Here is a 20,026-nt window from a genome sequence, read left to right as displayed (position 1 = left end):
CTAGGGATCTTATCTGACTCAGAATTGCCACCTTAAAAAAAGTACTTTAAATGTTTAAAGATGCAATATCAAGCTCTTTCTTTTCTTGGTTAACCAGTCAGGCACAGTTAAGTCGAGTGAGTGAGTCAGTCAGTCAGTGAGCGAGTGAGCAAGCGACAGAGAGTATTTTTACACCGCTTATATTCCAGCAATATCACAGCTGGGGACACCAGAAATGGACTTGACACATTGTACCCATTTTTGGAATCAAACCCAGGTCTTTGTAACGCGCGAACACTTTAAACCACAAGGCTGCCCCATCACCCCTGAGGTAATAATATGACTGTTGCTTTTAATTATATATGAATTGATAAACGTCACACCAGAAAAGCATTGTCAAAGACTGTTATTATGGTTTAATCATGGAATCAATAGAATCATATATATAAATATATATAAACATATATCTTCATTAATAGCAAATTAACAAGACAACTCCAACTAAAACAGTGAGTGAGTGAGTGAGTTTAAACCCGCTTGGAAGGGCATTTCAGGTCAGAGATATACCAATTTGATTAAACCCATTAGAAATGGTATGGCAAACCAATGATAATAATCTGGGTGACTCTGCGTTTCAAACCCACCATCAGTGTGTCCTTGTCAAACTAAGGGAAGTAACTCCCCACAGGTAATTGCTGTGCCTTTAACCACTCGACTATCACAGATTCCTTCTTTGTCAAATAGGACCAAAATAAATTAACCAAAGTATTTTGTACCTAAATTTCAAACATTTCAATCCTGAATAACAGTAAATCTAAAATTAAACTGAAAGTTCCAAAATGATCCCAATGCCATAAATACATAAAAACATGTAACTTTGATTGACAATTTACCACATAGAAAAAATCTAATTCCTATATATGACCATTAAGACTCAGAAATGTAGAATTTCAGTGAGAAAAAGTAGACCAAAATAATAACGGTAAATACTTTCAAACATTTATAAAAGCAAAGAAATTGTTACAACAGATCATAAAGTGACATCGACAATGAAATGATGGAATACAGCCAGCAAAACTGACATCACAAATATAAATATGATATATTTGCAACAAATATAAATAACAATATCAACAGTCGTCCCTGTTAAACATACTTCATAGAAACAAGTCATGAAAACCAAATTGACATACAGCAGATTAGAAGACAATGAACTGCAATCACCATCTGGCAGATGGATATAGATATACCTACAATTTAAACTTTTTACAAAAATGTTCATAAAAAAGCTATGATTCTTTAAGTATAAAAGTGTATACAAATGTACATGATTGAGCAAAAAATCCCTGAAAAATCCTCCTCAATAATGTCTCCAAGAACTGGGTTGTATCAGCCTGTTCTCTTTGAGTCCAATAACTGACTCGATATGTAAATCACAATTATCTTAGCTATATATTTGGTATAGTTAGTAGAGACAAAACATTCGAAAACGTTCTTCCAATAGAATTCCATTCCCTTCTAACTCTACAAAATTATATATTCAATATATATGACAAGTTCCTCACTTGTGCGTATCTCCATTCTATTATTCTGTATCTTCAAGATAATTAAGTAAATCTTTCAAAGTCCGAATAGTAATTTGATCCACCCCAACATTATCAGTCTTGGAAGCACTTTTAATCTCAGCATCTCTCCCTTCATCTCTCAGATATTGTCTTGTATCTTTTTGCTTCAGCATCTTGCGAGCCTCATTCAGGAGTCTGTCCAGATTGTCATTTGGCTGACTGGCCATCTTACTCGTCAGCACCCAAGCTGCCTTCTGGTCTTCTTCCTGTTCCTTCTTCACCTCCTCCAGGAGTTTCTTCAGGAGTTGCTGCTGCTCCTTGTCCTCTTCCAAGTTCCTTTGTTGAGCATTCTGCTTCATCAACCTTCTCTCCAGCTGGAGTCTACGTTTGACCTCAGCCAATACATCCTCCAGATCATCTTCAGTCCTCAGAGCTTCTGAAGTCCTTTTATAGCCATCAGAACCTGTACCAAATTCCTTTTCCATTGCATCAACCAGTTCGTCCAAGACACCATCATCAAGCATCTGGTCAGGGTTGTATGATTTCTTTACTTCTGTAACATAATCTCCTCTGTTCCAATTACTGAGATATGTCTTTCCCAGTTTTCTTTTATCCGGTGACTTAGTTTTGCCTGAAGCTCCACTGCTTCCTTTGGAGTCCTGTAAAGCTTTGATGAGGTTTTCCACAAACTTACTATCTTCCAGCCCATCAGACTCGTTCCTTTTCACAGGAAATGACTCGTATGGAGTAAGGGTCACCTTGTTAGTCCTGACCTGTTCTTCGTCCATGTGAAGTTTTACCTCCTTCAGAGTTGGAACAAAGGTTTTCCTTGCTGTTTCGGAATGGGAATCCATCCTGTTGACTCTTGAATCTGCCGTGCCATAGAGAATGAGACTCCACTCCAGCAACTCCCCTTCATTGTTCCTTGTGGGTTCCCCTGGCTTGTCCTCGACAGAAAGCTGCCATATTCCTATGGGGTCCTCGGACCAGGAGTGGACGGTCATGAAGGTGAAACTTATGCCCTTGTCGCTGTCATCGTAAGGACGTGGTGACAGGAGCTTCGACCAGGTGCCAGATGGTGACCGGAGCTTTATCAGTATGTCGCCACGGCGACTGTGCGTCAGTTTGACCTTCACCTGGACATGTTCAAGGTTATGGATTCTGTTCCTTTCTCCTGTGCATCCAGTTACCTCAATCTCATCAATCACCTTCCCCTTTGATGTAATCTGTCTGAAATACACAAAAATGCTGGGTCATCATCAGAGAGAGTGAGTGAGTATGGTTTTACGCCGCTTTTAGCAATATTCCAGCAATATCACAGTGGGGGACGCCAGAAATGGGCTTCACACATTGTACCCATGTCGGGAATCGAACCCGGGTCTTCGGCGTGACGAGCAAACGCTTTAACCACTAGGCTACCCGACCGCCCCGGTCATCATCACGTGCCTGATTTTCACCCAGAATCTGAATACCTTAGATCCTGATATTATTCAGACCCTAGATGAGTTAAATGACACTATATTGTCAACATAATGAGATCTTAACAAATGTTTAGGATGTATTATGCAATAACAATTTTGCAAAATGACGAAGCCTTCTTGAAACAGCAGCATGGCCAAAGTCTCTAGGACCAATGTCCCTATTCTGGTTAAACAGTAGTGATTTTCAGTAAAATTACTTATTTGTCAGTAATGCCCCTAGCAACCCAGCAAAGTTAGTTAGTCTTTTCTGTTTCACATTTCCTTGTAATTAATTCATAAGTTGCACTGTGGGTAGTCTTGTCACTGCAATCATGATAACAAAGTCTTTTCAGAACTTTGTTTGTTTGTTGTTGTTTAATGCCGCACTAATCAATATTCCAGCTATATGTCAGCGATCTGTAAATTATCAAGTCTGGACCAGACAATCCGGTGATTGACATGCTGACATCAATCCGCACAATTGGGAAATGATGACATGCATCAACCAAATCAGCGACCACATCAATCGTGTTAGTTGCCTCTTGCAACAAGCATGGGTTGCTGAAGGCAAATTATAACCTGGATCTTCACAGGGCCCTTCCAATATAGATATGTCACGTTAACAATAGGAAACAGTTCCTATCTATGGGTGATTTAGGTTAAAACAACTGTCATGGCCAATATAATAACTGCAAAGAAATTTCAATACAGTGACAGAAAGACTTTGTATCTTTAACAACTAATGTTCATTTCAAGGCGAGTTCATGGCGTATGATTTCCTGAACAGTTCGTACACAATTTCGCTGAAATTAATGTGAACAAAATTGAATGAAATCTTGGATAAAAGTAACAATGGTTTATAGCATTAGTCCATTTACACAATAAAGACTTTGATCATGTTGATAGCCAGATAGGGTAATAACAGGACTACCGTTAACTTGCCCACTTCAGTACAGATTTGTTGAAATACTTCTTTCAGTGTTGTGTGCTCACAATTAGGTTTTCGCATGTATTATGCACTAGCTAGTAGTCCAACGGTAGTAAAATACTGTATTCCAGTATTTTACTCATCAAGGAATTCATTTATGTTGGGAGGCCCTATCCTGGGTTGATTGTACGCAACTGTTAATTTGATCAACAACAACAAAAAACAAAACAAACAAACAAAAACAACACCGCCTACCCACACTATTTTTTCAAAAGCCATTGCCTGAGAACCAATTTTCATTTTTTTAATTCTTATCATTGTTATTTTCAAACAAAACTAACCAACACAAACAACCTGATGCCAAATAAGATAAAAATATATATATATTGACCCACACACCCTTGTATATTTTTGTTTGTATTTTGAAGAACCAAACTAAATGGTTATCCAAAAGTCAGTAAACACAAATAAGTGACCATGTTCTTTACTCACTTATTGACACTCTCCTGGTGGTATCGACAGACATGCTGCTCTGGCACCGTCACCCAGTTTTGTGCCAGCTCCACCATCCGACTGGCATCAAGAACACCGAAGCCGAACTTGTGACTGACGTGGAGGCCGGCGCCGTTCACCACCCAGCTGTGGTCGACGGAGGGGATGCGTGAGCTGTGCACCACGATGTGCTGGACATCACGCCAGGTCAGGGAGGGACTGGAAGAGAACAAGAACATTTACCAAGGGAATAAGAACATTTAACAAGGGAATAGGAACATTTACCAAGGGAATGAGAACATTTAACAAGGGAATGAAAACATTTAACAAGGGAATAGGAACATTTACCAAGGGAATAGGAACATTTAACAAGGGAATAGGAACATTTAACAAGGGAATAGGAACATTCAACAAGGGAACAAGAACATTTAACAAGGGAACAAGAACATTTAACAAGGGAATAGGAACATTTAACGAGGGAATAGGAACATTTAACAACGGAATAAGAACATTTAACAAGGGAATAGGAACATTTAACAAGGGAATAGGAACATTTAACAAGGGAACAAGAACATTTAGCAAGGGAATAGGAACATTTAACAAGGGAATAACATTTAACAAGGGAACAAGAACATTTAACAAGGGAATAGGAACATTTAACAAGGTGAATATGAACATTTAACAAGGGAACAGGAACATTTAACAAGGGAACAAGAACATTTAACTAGGGAATAACAACATTTAACAAGGTGAATATGAACATTTGACAAGGGAATAACAACATTTAATTGATGGATAGGGGTGGTGGGCTAGCCCAGTGGTTGAAGTGTTCGTTCATCACGGCAAAGGTCCTAGTTTGATTCCCCACATGGATAGAATGAATAATATTTCTGGTGTACCTCTCCATGATATTGCTGGAGTATTGTTAACTCAGCCTACTCACCAATCGATGCCAAAGGCTCAAAACAAGGGATGTCTTCCTCATTGTATACAACCTGAGCTGCCTGTTTAGTGTTAGCTGCTACAAGGTTATGTATTCATGTCATCATCTCATCCTACGGGGGCGCGGTGGCCCAGTCATCTTTGCTGTGCAGAGTTGCGTCCCTTGGGCACGCCAGAAACCTATGATTGTGGGTTCGAATCCCGGTTCGCCCCGATTATGTTTCTTGGTTTGTCAGCATCATACCCATGCTCATGGGTTTCACCAAAGTGGTAAACATCTGAGACCTGTATCACTTTGGGATTTCCTCCAACATTAAGCTGACACGCCGTGATATAAGTGGAATACTGTTAAGAGCTGCATGAAACCCAACTCACTCACTCACTCATCCTACCAGGTACCAATTTGCTGCTTGATGAACAGAGGTTAATTTTTTGCAACGTTACTGCCCTGAGGAGGTATAATAAGTTTTTTAATAAACTCTGTTACAGTTTGAAGCAGGACAGAAACCTTAGAACTCAGGAGTAAATCTTGAGCAGAGTCAACCATACATTTACCCCCGCCATCTGGATTGTGATGTGTGTGCACAGAACCACATAATGTCAAACAACAACAAGGCTACAACATGATAGAACTCCACAACATTTCAAAAATATATCACCAACTGGAGATACGGAAAATATCCTCCTGGAAAGGTGGCTTGTACTAAACAACTTCAGCGCTAAGGCTGTTGTAAGTCTATGTTAAGGTATGGGAGTTACAATCACCCTAGCGCTAAGATCGCTCTGTACAACAGCACCCAGTACTGGATGGTACTCACTTTGCCTGGAGCGCCAGCGCCACACACCCTGCTGCCAGAGGGGCTGCACTCGATGTTCCTTGGAAGTTCTCGATACACCCACCATTGATGTCTGTTGTTACCTGCAACACGGCACAGCACTTACACAGCTTTTCCTATAACAGATCTTGTTGATTATCCTTCCCTTGTGTAACGGTATTTAGCAGATCTGGTGCTACCTTCATTTGTCAAACAAGAATTGCCTGGAGTAGCTTTCCACGTCACTTCTATATCTCATTCCCACCCTACAATCCTCCAACAAACCTTACACTCCCATTAATAACCCTACAATCCTCCAACAAACCCTACACTCCTATTAATAACCCTACAATCCTCCAACAAACCCTACACTCCCATTAATAACCCTACAATCCTCCAACAAACCCTACACTCCCATTAATAACCCTACAATCCTCCAACAAACCCTACACTCCTATTAATAACCCTACAATCCTCCAACAAACCCTACACTCCCATTAATAACCCTACAATCCTCCAACAAACCTTACACTCCCATTAATAACCCTACAATCCTTCAACAAACCCTACACTCCTATTAATAACCCTACAATCCTCCAACAAACCCTACACTCCCATTAAAAACCCTACAATCCTCCAACAAACCTTACACTCCCATTAATAACCCTACAATCCTCCAACAAACCTTACGCTCCCATTAATAACCCTACAATCCTCCAACAAACCCTACACTCCCATTAAAAACCCTACAATCCTCCAACAAACCCTACACTCCCATTAATAACCCTACAATCCTCCAACAAACCCTACACTCCTATTAATAACCCTACAATCCTCCAACAAACCCTAAACTCCCATTAATAACCCTACAATCCTCCAACAAACCCTACACTCCTATTAATAACCCTACAATCCTCCAACAAACCTAACACTCCCAGTAATAACCCTACAATCCACCAACAAACCTTACGCTCCCATTAATAACCCTACAATCCTCCAACAAACCTTACACTCCCATTAATAACCCTACAATCCTCCAACAAACCCTACACTCCCATTAATAACCCTACACTCCTCCAACAAACCCTACACTCCCATTAATAACCCTACAATCCTCCAACAAACCCTACACTCCCATTAATAACCCTACAATCCTCCAACAAACCCTACACTCCCATTAATAACCCTACAATCCTCCAACAAACCCTACACTCCCATTAATAACCCTACAATCCTCCAACAAACCTTACACTCCCATTAATAACCCTACAATCCTCCAACAAACCCTACACTCCCATTAATAACCCTACACTCCTCCAACAAACCCTACACTCCCATTAATAACCCTACAATCCTCCAACAAACCCTACACTCCCATTAATAACCCTACAATCCTCCAACAAACCCTACACTCCCATTAATAACCCTACAATCCTCCAACAAACCCTACACTCCCATTAATAACCCTACAATCCTCCAACAAACCTTACACTCCCATTAATAACCCTACAATCCTCCAACAAACCTTACACTCCCATTAATAACCCTACAATCCTCCAACAAACCCTACACTCCCATTAATAACCCTACAATCCTCCAACAAACCCTACACTCCTATTAATAACCCTACACTCCTCCAACAAACCTTACACTCCCATTAATAACCCTACAATCCTCCAACAAACCCTACACTCCCATTAATAACCCTACAATCCTCCAACAAACCTGACACTCCCATTAATAACCCTACAATCCTCCAACAAACCTGACACTCCCATTAATAACCCTACAATCTCCCTGAAAACGCTACAGTCCTAAAAAAATCCTAACATGCCCCTAACAACCTTACAATCCCCCTAACAACTCTGCAATCCCCGCCCCAATATCCCTACAATCCCCCTAACAACCCAAAAATCCCCCTAACATCCCTGTAATCCCCCTTTCAACCCTAAAAAAACCCCAATATCCCTACAATCCCGGTAACAAACCTACAATCCTCATAAGAACCCTATAATGACCCTAACAACCTTAAAATCCCCCGAACATCCCTGCAATCCCCCCAATATCCCTACAATCCCCCTAACAACCCTACAATCCCCCTAACAACCCTACAATGCCACTTACAACCTTACAATCCCCCTAACAACCCTACAATCCTCCTAAGAACCCTACAATGACCCTAACAACCTTACAATCCCCCTAACATCCCTACAATCCCCCAATATCCCTACAATCCCCCTAACAACCCAAAAATCCCCCTAACATCCCTGTAATCCCCCTTTCAACCCTAAAAAACCCCCAATATCCCTTCAATCCCCGTAACAAACCTACAATCCTCATAAGAACCCTACAATGACCCTAACAACCTTAAAATCCCCCGAACATCCCTGCAATCCCCCCAATATCCCTACAATCCCCCTAACAACCTTACAATCCCCCTAACAACCCTACAATGCCACTTACAACCTTACAATCCCCCTAACAACCCTACAATCCTCCTAAGAACCCTACAATGACCCTAACAACCTTACAATCCCCCTAACATCCCTACAATCCCCCAATATCCCTACAATCCCCCTAACAACCTTACAATCCCCCTAACAACCCTACAATGCCACTAACAACCCTACAATCCCCCTAACAACATACAATCCTCCTAAGAACCCTACAATCCCCCTAACAACCTTACAATCCCCCTAACAACCCTACAATGCCACTAACAACCCTACAATCCCCCTAAGAACCTTACAATCCCCCTAACAACCCTGCAATCCTCCTAAGAACCCTACAATCCCCCTAACAAACCTACAATCCTCCTAAGAACCCTACAATCCCCCCTAACAACCCTGCAATCCCCCTAACAACCCTACAATGCCACTAACAACCTAACAATACCGCTAACAACCCTACAATCCTCCTAACAACCCTACAACCCCCCTAACAAACCTACAATCCTCCTAAGAACCCTGCAATCCCCCTCACAACCCTACAATGCCACTAACAACCTTACAATACCCCTAACAACCCCCCTAACAAACCTACAATCCTCCTAACAACCCTACAATCCCCCTAACAACCTTACAATCCCCCTAACAACCCAACAATGCCCCTAATAAGCCAACAACGGCCTAACAACCCTGCAATCCCCCTAATAACCCTACAATCCCCCCTAACAACCCTTCAGTGCCCCTAATAAACCTACAATCCCTCGAACAATCCTACAATCAACTTAACAACCCTACAGTCCTAAAAGAACCATACAATCCCTTACAATACCCCTAACAATCCTACAATGCCCCTAACAACCCTACAATTCCCCTAACAACCCTGCAATCCCCCAAACAACCCAACAAGCCCCCTAACAACCCTACAACAACCCTGCAATGCCCCCAATATCCCTAAAATCCCCCTTACAACCCTACAATACCCCTAACAACCTTACAAGCCCCCTAACAACCCTACAATCCCCCCCCCCCCCAACAACCTTACAATCCTCCCTAACAACCCTCCAATGACCCTAATAACCCAACAATCCCCCTAACAACCTTGCAATCCCCCCAATATCCCTACAACCCCCCTTACAAACCTGCAATCCCCCAATGTCCCAAAAGTCCATCTCAAACATTCAACACACTCAAACTAAACTTCAAGACAATCATGCAGTCCACACTGACAGCTGTCCCATCAGACTTATCTCCCTTACACCGTCATCCAACACTATGTTACAGCAAAGTTGTTATCTAAGGTAGAGTGACAGAATTAATTCCAAAAGGTCTTGCATGAGAACAAAACCCAAAACTTTGTGATATATACTTTGACCTTCATCTGAATACATCCAATACTTTGACCTTCATCTGAATACATCTAATACTTTGACCTTCATCTGAATACATCCAATACTTTGACCTTCATCTGAATACATCCAAACTGTACTCACCACCTTGAGCTTTGTGATATATACTTTGACCTTCATCTGAATACATCCAATACTTTGACCTTCATCTGAATTCATCCAATACTTTGACCTTCATCTGAATACATCCAATACTTTGACCTTCATCTGAATACATCCAATACTTTGACCTTCATCTGAATACATCCAATACTTTGACCTTCATCTGAATACATCCAATACTTTGACCTTCATCTGAATACATCCAAACTGTACTCACCACCTTGAGCTTTGTGATATATACTTTGACCTATATCTGAATACATCTAATACTGTGACCTTCATCTGAATACATCCAAACTGTACTCACCACTTTGAGCTTTGTAATTCCCATTTCCTGCTCCTCCCCCTTCACCACCTCACCACCAGAGGGCACTACCGCCAGCGTGGACGTGCATATCTCCATGAAATAGGGCCGTTCCCCCTTATCGGTTACAGAGCCGAATGACATGCTCTCGATGCTGGAGACGTAGCCATCAGCGCTGCAGTCATCCTCATACAGGCCCCCATTGCCTGTCGCCCACACGTAGATGCTGCCCAGACCTCCACGACCCTGCAGGAAGAAGGCAGGGTTATTTGAACAGTTTACACACATTGCAAACAAACAAACCTACTGAAGCCTTTTAGGGCCATTTTCATACATATATATTTTTTTATAAATTTTAAGATACTTTAAACTTGAAATTTCAAGATACTAACCTAATATTAAATTAGTTTCTAGAAATTTCAAGAAAAAGACAAAAAAAAACAAATGGCACTAAAAGGCTTCCATACAAACCATAATTGATATTGTGAACACTGATCCTTGCCATCGGGGTATGATGACATGCAATCAACCAGGCAATCACGAGCTTACCACAGATCTGTTAATTCGACTCATATGACAAGCATAGTTCTGAATCCCTTCAAGGGCAGTCATTTAAATCTTAAATGAAAGCCTTACAGTAATCTTTTTGACTGTCATGTGATTTCCAGGAGATGTGAACAACTGCTAAGTGTTAACCAAAGCCTTTGTAAATGAATATACAGTCGAACCTCATTGAGATAAACTCGGGGACCTGGGAAAATGTTTAAGTTACCCAGGGTTCCAAGCAGACAAAAAAGGGAATTTCAAAAAAACATCATGTTATGAGGGATTAGATGTAATCGAATCATCCTTAGTTTCATACTATGTCACAACATTGGTAACAATATTGTAACAAATATTACAATACATTTATCATGTAATACTGTTTTGAATAATTTAGTCACCCATGTGTAGCATTAAATATACGTGTGATTGATTTTGTACTTAAAAAGAATTAAAAAATCATGTCCCCAATTTGAAAAGGTGGAATTTAATATGGATTTGTTAACAACTGAGAAAAATCTGACATAACAGTCTGTTTTGAGTGGCAAAAAAGCAGCAACACTCAAAAACTCAAAATCATCGACTACACTGTCTCGATCTGGATAAGCGTTGTTGTATAAGTCAAGGTTCGAATAAAAGATACATTAACTGTACTCATTTCGCGATTTTCACGTGTCAACAGCAGCCACGTGAGAACACTTCAGTAACATGCTGTGTTTACAGTAATCAGCTTGCAGCTTTGATGGAAGGTGTGCTTGGTAAAGAGGCTTGATTGGATACTGGCATGTAGGGTATAACCAATAGCACAGCAACAGGCTACAGGATATAACCAATAGCACAGCAACGGCCAAAAGGATATAACCAATCACAGCATTTGGCTTAATGATATAACCAATAGAACAGTAACAAGCTAAAGTATATAACAAATAGCACAGCAACAGGCTAAAGGATACAACCAATAGCCTAGCAACAGGCTACTGGATATAACCAACAGCACAGCAAGAGGCTAAAGGATATAACCAATAGCACAGCGACAGCTAAAATGATTTGACCAAAGGCACAGCAACATGCAAAAGGATATAACCAAAAGCACAGCAATGGCAAAAGGATATAGCCAATAGCCTAGCAACAGGCAAAAGGATATAACCAATAGAACAGCAACAGGCTACAGGATATAACCAACAGCACTGCAACAGGCTACAGGATATAACCAACAGCACAGCAACATGCAAAAGGATATAACTGATAGCCTAGCAACAGGCAAAAGGATATAACCAATAGCACAGTAACAGACAAAAGGATATAACCAATAGCACAGCAACAGGCAAAAGGATAAAACTAATAGCACAGCAACAGGCTAAAGGGTATAACCAATAGCACAGCAACAGGCTAAAGGATATAACCAATAGCACAGTAACAGGCTAAAGGGTATAACCAATAGCACAGTAACAGGCTAAAGGATATAACCAATAGCACAGTAACAGGCTAAAGGATATAACCAATAGCACAGCAACAGGCTAAAGGATATAACCAATAGCACAGTAACAGGCTAAATGATATAACCAATAGCACAGCAACAGGCTACAGGATATAACCAACAGCACATCAACAGGCTACAGGATCTAACCAATAGCACAGTGACAGGTGAACTAGACCAACAACTGTAGTGTACCTCTGTCACTCCCTTCCGGAGAGCTTCAGAGGCCATAGTGCCTGGCCGAGCCATGGTGCGGCCATCGTCCTTAGGGCCCCATGATGCACTGTAGATATCGATGTACTCGTTGTTGAAGACCAGCGCCGCAGCCTCCAGGGAGTCGGTGATGTTGCCGTCCAGAATCCTCACACCTGCAACAGTGGTTGACTTTCATCATGTATTGGTATACATATAGTTGGTACTTAAGTCATATCATACAACCAATCTCATTAAAACCAGTTCTTAGTTCTCACTACCGCTAAACAAAGATCTGAGGACATCCCAGTATGGGTCACGTCAGACCGACCTTGCGCGAACCTTGACCGACCAATGGAATGACCAATCAGAAGACTGCTTTCTTGTGCTTTACGGCACTAATTTCAAATTGGCGACTATGCTTCGAAACATATTTTGACAATTTCTCGATTTAAAATTTGAAACATGAACAAAAGAACATTGTGGAATGGCTAATAGATAGTCCAGATTGTATGGATTCAGTTGTTAAACCCGTAACTATCGTTCGGAATACCCAGTGTTAAAGTTTTCGAGGTTGCATCATTAGAAATCACATTCCAACTATCACTTTCATGATCTGGTAAGCGACGCCCTGATTGGTTGGATGAAAGGCCGTTCAGACGTGACCCCTAATGGGATATCCTCAGATCTTTGTTTAAGGGTAGCGAGAACTAAGGTCTGATTTCAATGAGATTGATCATACAACAAGGGTGTGTTCTGTCAATGGGTTCATTGTTAAAGTGCCACTTGCAAATGTCAGTGTCATTGTCAAGGTTACTAGGGGTCATGGAAGTTGTAAATAGTCCCGCCCAAGAACGAGACCACTCATAGAGGTGCTGTAGGTCCCTAAAGATGCCTTGATGTCCGATCAAGGGCTGTTTTGGCTTTGACAACCCATGGGTTACTTTTACCGACACACTGGTCACATGGGTAACAATGCATGCTAGTAATCGGTGGACAGTTTGGACCTGCTTGAACTTGCTTTGGTGTTTTCTCCCATCTTAATTGGTATAGGACAGACAAAATTTGCCTCGACCATCTTTACTGCCTCGAACCGTGTTGCTCAAACCACATCTTCTTAAAGTCAATTTTGTTTCCATGAAATGGGAAAAACTACTTTTAGCCATTGCTCCCCAAAGTATGCAGATAATTTAATGAAACATGGCTATCTACAGGGGTCTAAGATATAGATTCCAATTTAGCCCCTACTTTACCTTGTATTGCACATGACAGTATTTTTTTCTTTGGTTACAACTAAAACTGTTTTCTGTAAAGATTGACTCAAGATAAAGATTAAAAATATTGCAAAAATGAGAAAAGTTTGGAAAAGATGGCCGACCAATAGCATTAATGGGTTTTTTGATGACATGTCTTAAATCAGATTAAAATTCTGCAAGCATTTTTGAGACACTAAAGAGAGGATCAGTCATACAAAGTTTCATGCAGTTTCAGAGAAGATTTCGGAAATGAAGTACAACGCTAGAAAATTGGGGGTGCATTAAAGTCAAATGTCGTAACTACATCTTGACGAAAAATCAAAACATGCCAATAATTCATTCCGAAAACCACATACATGCTGCATATATTGATACAGAAATGGCTGAGTAATGACCAAAATATCTTTTTTTCTCCAACAGGGACATCACAAATATAATCCATAAAGAATCGGATCGGAGCAGTGAGCATGTTTAAGAAACACCATACCCGGGACCATTTTTTCAAAATTTCAGCTCTATAGGCCATGATGGTTCAGAGGAGATGTCTAACATGCAAAAGGTAGATAGATGGACAACAGCTGCAAATGTTATGTGAAAATCTGTCACAAAAATATCAGACATACAATTTTCGGCTCAACAATATCAGACATACAATTTTCGGCTCAACAATATCAGACATACAATTTTTGGCTTAACAATATCAGACATGCAATTTTCAGCTCAACAATATCAGACATACAATTTTTGGCTTAACAATATCAGACATGCAATTTTCGGCTTAACAATATCAGACATACAAATTTTGGCTCAACAATATCAGACATGCAATTTTCGGCTCAACAATATCAGACATGCAATTTTCAGCTCAACAATATCAGACATACATTTTTCAGCTCAACAATATCAGACACAATTTTCGGTTCAACAATATCAGACATGCAATTTTCGGCTCAACAATATCAGACATACATTTTTCGGTTGAACAATATCAGACACAATTTTCAGGTCAACAATAACAGACATGCAATTTTTGGTTCAACAATATCAGACATGCAATTTTCGGCTCAACAATATCAGACACAATTTTTGGCTCAACAATATCAGTCATACAATTTTCTGTTATATTCTTGGTGCAGGTGTGTTGAAAATTGGTATATTCTTACCTCCAATTTTGGCGGTGAAAGCGACCCCAACCCCACAGTTGTCATTGTGAGCAGATGAAGCGATCTCACCAGCACAGCGAGTCCCATGGCTGGAGGAGAACAACAGGAGGAGATGTGTTACTCCAGCAGAACATGGTTACAATTAGACACAACTTCTTTACTTACAGTAAAGGCGACGTTTTGGTATGGATCCTTAAACCGTTGTCAAGCAAGACTGAATAATGAACATGATACAGAACGTATTCATATAGACATGGGCTTCACTCATTGTACTCATGTTGGGAATCGAACCCAGGTCTTCGGCGTGACGAGCGAATGCTTAAACCACTAGCCTACCCGACCAACCTGACTATATTTAGTACTTAAGGCCCTAGGCTCATAATACAAAGAAGATGGAAAAATAATAATCAAATGAACATGTTGACTACGAAATATTAACGGTTAAACAACCTATTTTAAAGTCCTGACTGCCTAACTATGTATTCTCCTGTATTTCATACGAGTTATAAACTTTAATAATGAATTAACGGCTAAAAAGAGATGCCAAAAACATTATTGTCTTCCGTGAGCAATAAATTCTCAAACTCAAATTTGCTGAATCAAACAAAACACATGTAACGACTTCTTTATGACCAACAGCTCATTTTATCAAGGTTTCTCAACTAAGTTTGTTTGTTTGTTTGTTTGTTTGTTTGTTTGTTGTTTAACGCTGCAGTCAGCATATTCCAGCTATATGATGGCAGTCTGTTAATAATCAAGTCTAGACCAAACAATCCAGTGATTGACATCATGAGCATCGATCTACATATTTGGGATGAGATGACATGCATCAACCAAGTCAGTGCGCCTGACCACCCGATCCCGTTAGTTGCCTCTTACGACAAGCATAGTCACCTTTTACGGCAAGCATGAGTTGCTGAAGACCTATTCTACCCCGAATCTTCACGGGTCCCTCAACTAAGTGCCCATGGCAGGCAAATAGTCAATTTGTCAAAAAGGCCTTAAAAATGTGTTAAACCTACCTAATATATAATGGTTATAATTGTAGAAAGAATCACCAAAAATATCAACATAAAATTCAGTTGCACCTACATGGCTTCTGTATATAAAATCATAAATATATGACAGACACAAGTCATGACATTTCCAGCAATAAAACCACCAAAGTCTGCTATACCAACACAAATATACATGTCACCACCACACAAATGATATCAATATACTCCCACCTAGAACTTCTAACACAAGCCACAGTTCATGCAGGTATTTCAAAGGTGTGACCTTTGAAATCAGTGTTCTGGGCATGGATCACGCAGTTTAAACAGGAAACAGCTACTGTAGAATGGGGATTTACAGGGATGAAAAAGCAGTTTTAAAGATGGCTAAAACTCGCCTTTATTTTATATGTGTGTGTGTGTGTGCGTGTGTGTGTGTGTATGCCTGTGTGTCTGTGTGTGCACCTGTCTGTGTGCATGTGTGTATCTTTTAAAATGATCTCTTAAAATTAAAATTCATGGGTCACCATGGCTACTACTCTTGCCATATTCACATACTACTTCTAAGAATTAATTGTGTGATAAAATTAAATAAATTAACTGGAAAGGGAAAAGATTTGTTTGCAAGATGTTTATTTAATTCCTCGTTTGCAGATCTGTGAACCAAGTAAATTGAAATAAATGTCTCATTTGCCATTTGTGTGTGTGTGTGAGAGAGAAAGTGAGTGTGTGTGTGTGTGTGTCTGTGTGTGCATGCGTGCGTGCGTGCGTGCGTGCGTGCGTGAGTGAGTGTGTTTGTGTGTGTGTGCATGTGTTTGTTTGAGTGAGTGTGTTTGTTTGTGTGTGTGTGTGTGTGAGTGAGTGAGTGTGTATGAGCGAGCGAGTGAGTGAGTGAGTGAGTGAGTGAGTGAGTGAGTGAGTGAGTGAGTGTGTGTGTGTGTGTGTGTGTGTGCGTGTGCGTGTGTGCGTGTGCGTGTGTGCGTGTGCGTGCTTAACAGAGCCTTCAGCAATTTTCCAGCAATCACAGCTTGTACAAGTCTGAACCAGACAATCCAGTGATTCATTTTATTAGCAAAGATCCACACCATGTGGGTAAGCTGACACACCACCATCAACCAAGTCAGCAACCCTGACCCCCTCATTAAGCAAAGGTTGCTGGGTACCAAGTCCAACCCACCCCCAGATTCCCCCACTCAGGTAAACCAGCAGGAGACACTGCACATTAGGCTTGACTTGGAACCCCAACGAGTGGACATGCAACAGAAACCAACACATTCATCCCCACAATATGAAACTGTAAATCTTGAGATTAATGCGTCTCTAAATTAATATTACTGCTGACCCCTAGCCAAAAATGTGACTCAGGGTTTATGCTACTTCTGTTGACTGGCATTAAGGATGCTCAAAGGCAATACAGTAATTGAACCAACAACTCTTCACTGATTGGTATGTGCAGAAGGTATCAACAAACTTGAAGGCAGATGACACGACAAAGACTGTAGGTCTGAGGAGTGTAGGGCTTGGACAGGTAACTCGGGTACTCGGGTTAGGTGGGTACTGAGTAGGACCAGGGTACCCACAGGACTACCCGGACCCGTAGTAAGTCACGTGATTATATTGTTTAATGCCAAAACATATTTAGAACACTATGGTTACACAATAAGTGACAAATATCTTTCTGACTGTACATACAATCCTTCTGACTTTATATGTTTGCATTATTCTATAACTTCAGTCAACTTCAGTGTATGAATGACCAGATTGGATTATACATGTATCTAAATTTATTTTGACAGGAGTACGGGCAAATGTTTCCCAATCAGACATTTTGTACCCCTCTCTTCAGTGTATGCATGACCAGATTGGATTATACATGTATCTAAATTTATTTTGACAGGAGTACGGGCAAATGTTTCCCAATCAGACATTTTGTACCCCTCTCTTCAGTGTATGCATGACCAGATTGGATTATACATGTATCTAAATTTATTTTGACAGGAGTACGGGCAAATGTTTCCCAATCAGACATTTCGTACCCCTCTCTTCAGTGTATGCATGACCAGATTGGATTATACATGTATCTAAATTTATTTTGACAGGAGTACGGGCAAATGTTTCCCAATCAGACATTTTGTACCCCTCTCTTGTGACCTACAGCGCGTACCCGGGTAGGGTCGGGTAATAGGGGGTTGGGTACCCGGATAGTAAATTTGGACTCGTCCCAGCCCTAGAGGAGTGTGGTAAACCTATCGGTGCGCGTTGGGTCGTGTCGGCTTTCCGATGCAGAGTTGTGTGGACTGCTGGAGTGGTCAATGATGCCTAGTTTGACGCGAGGGAGTAGAATTCTTGACCCCAGCAGTGATAATTCACCGGATACTCATTGTGTAATTTCTGTTCTTTGAATGACATTGTTATATACTTGTTACAACTGCGGCAATAGACCGTGATGTGGAATATATGGTTGTTTGTGTTTATATTCAAGTTGGTATTTCCGCTATCGAAAGTGTGCAGCGAGGACGTCTTATTGTTGATAGTCATTTTGGAGACATTAATGCGAAGTTTAGTTAATGCGTGCAAAGACCACTCGCATTTTTTGCATTTAATTCACGCTCGCGTTAATTTCAAGATTTACAGTAAATAAACACAGACAAAGAATACAGTAAATTTAACTAAATCACCAGCAGACTACAACAACAAAATCACATGATGCTGAACAGCCATGTAACCATGGTAACATACCCTGATATTTCATCAATATGAAAAATAACAAAACACATGTTAACCATTAGTAACATATAAATATGTTTCATAAAAAATATCAAATCAAGAATTACGAATTATTATCACACAAAACATACTCAGAGGCTTGGAAACTGTGATCACATGTTCATAATGATCACAGTGTTTTAGAAGCCCTCAACCACCTTTCTCTCTCGTCAATATTGAAAGTTTAATTGTGTTTAATTTGGCAAAATATGACCCCATTGGCATTTTTAAGATTTTTTACTTTTAAAAACATAAATCTAAACAATTTAGAAGTCAAATTCTACCCATCAATGTTTGTGTAATGTCAATAGTTATCTAAGAACTTGGACTTTGATACATCTACAAATACATGCTTACAGATACACACATGACCTTCACATGACCTTGGTTTTACCATAGACCTCCATTATAATTACCATAGATGCCAATTTTTTTATATTATTTGGTTTTAATGTAGGTAGTCAAAAAATTTACATTTTTTGTTCAGTTTCAACTTCCAGATTAGTGCTGCTGCTATAACTGATTGTTTTCTTGCTAGAATTAATATTTCAATACTTGGTATTCACCATTTCTTACGAACAGTGGTGATAAATTCTCATGGTTTGTCTCTCATTGCATTCAGTTGTAAAACTTTCATTTTGTTAATTTCAGGGCTTTTTTCAGTCGATCTTTTAAACAACTATTAAAAAAATATAAAGCCTTAATTATCTTGGTATCACACTTCATTCTGGGAATGAAAATAAAAAAATTCTCAATACATTAGGTGCAACATATCAATAATTGGGGAAATTGCTGAACATGATTTATCATCCAAAACTGGCTCCCACAGGAGATATCGCTTGGGTGAGATCGAGCGACATCTGCAGTGTAGATATCGCTGCAATGAAATTGCATCACAATGCTTTGCAGACCATTGTGACATCATTGGTTACCATGATGTCACAATCAAATGACATCACTAATGGCTCTGCTACTGAAGCTGTCAGCAGTACTTTTTACACTTAAGACACAACTTATTACTGTCTACAAACTGAAAAAGTTGGAAGAATGATGTTGGATGATAAATAAAATCTCACCCTCGTGTCTTTTGATATCAAATATATCAACGCTTGTTGATAAAAGTGGAAAAACTCCTTGACAAGCCTCGGAGTTTTGCCACTTTTATCAACTCGTATTGATATATTTGATATCAAA

General features: G+C 40.1%; 1 protein-coding gene across 1 annotated transcript in view; it reads right to left on the bottom strand.

Annotated features, from left to right (window-relative positions):
• Window positions 1-380: 380 nt before the first annotated feature.
• LOC124115669 (PC3-like endoprotease variant B) overlaps window positions 381-20,026 on the bottom strand; it is a 34,478-nt gene continuing 14,832 nt past the window's right edge. The window contains exons 7-12 of the mRNA XM_046476729.2: window positions 15,072-15,160; window positions 12,656-12,828; window positions 10,444-10,686; window positions 6,185-6,285; window positions 4,425-4,643; window positions 381-2,774 (exon numbers count right to left, since the gene is read on the bottom strand). Coding sequence (XP_046332685.2) covers window positions 1,565-2,774; window positions 4,425-4,643; window positions 6,185-6,285; window positions 10,444-10,686; window positions 12,656-12,828; window positions 15,072-15,160 — 2,035 coding nt within the window. The 3' untranslated portion in view covers window positions 381-1,564. The remainder of the gene's footprint in view (window positions 2,775-4,424; window positions 4,644-6,184; window positions 6,286-10,443; window positions 10,687-12,655; window positions 12,829-15,071; window positions 15,161-20,026) is intronic.

This window comes from Haliotis rufescens, unplaced genomic scaffold, assembly GCF_023055435.1.
Source record: "Haliotis rufescens isolate VD_foot unplaced genomic scaffold, xgHalRufe1.0.p SCAF_49, whole genome shotgun sequence".
Classification (NCBI taxonomy): domain Eukaryota; kingdom Metazoa; phylum Mollusca; class Gastropoda; order Lepetellida; family Haliotidae; genus Haliotis; species Haliotis rufescens.
Note: the sequence above shows the minus strand (reverse complement) of the source record. Positions and strands in the feature narration are given on the sequence as shown.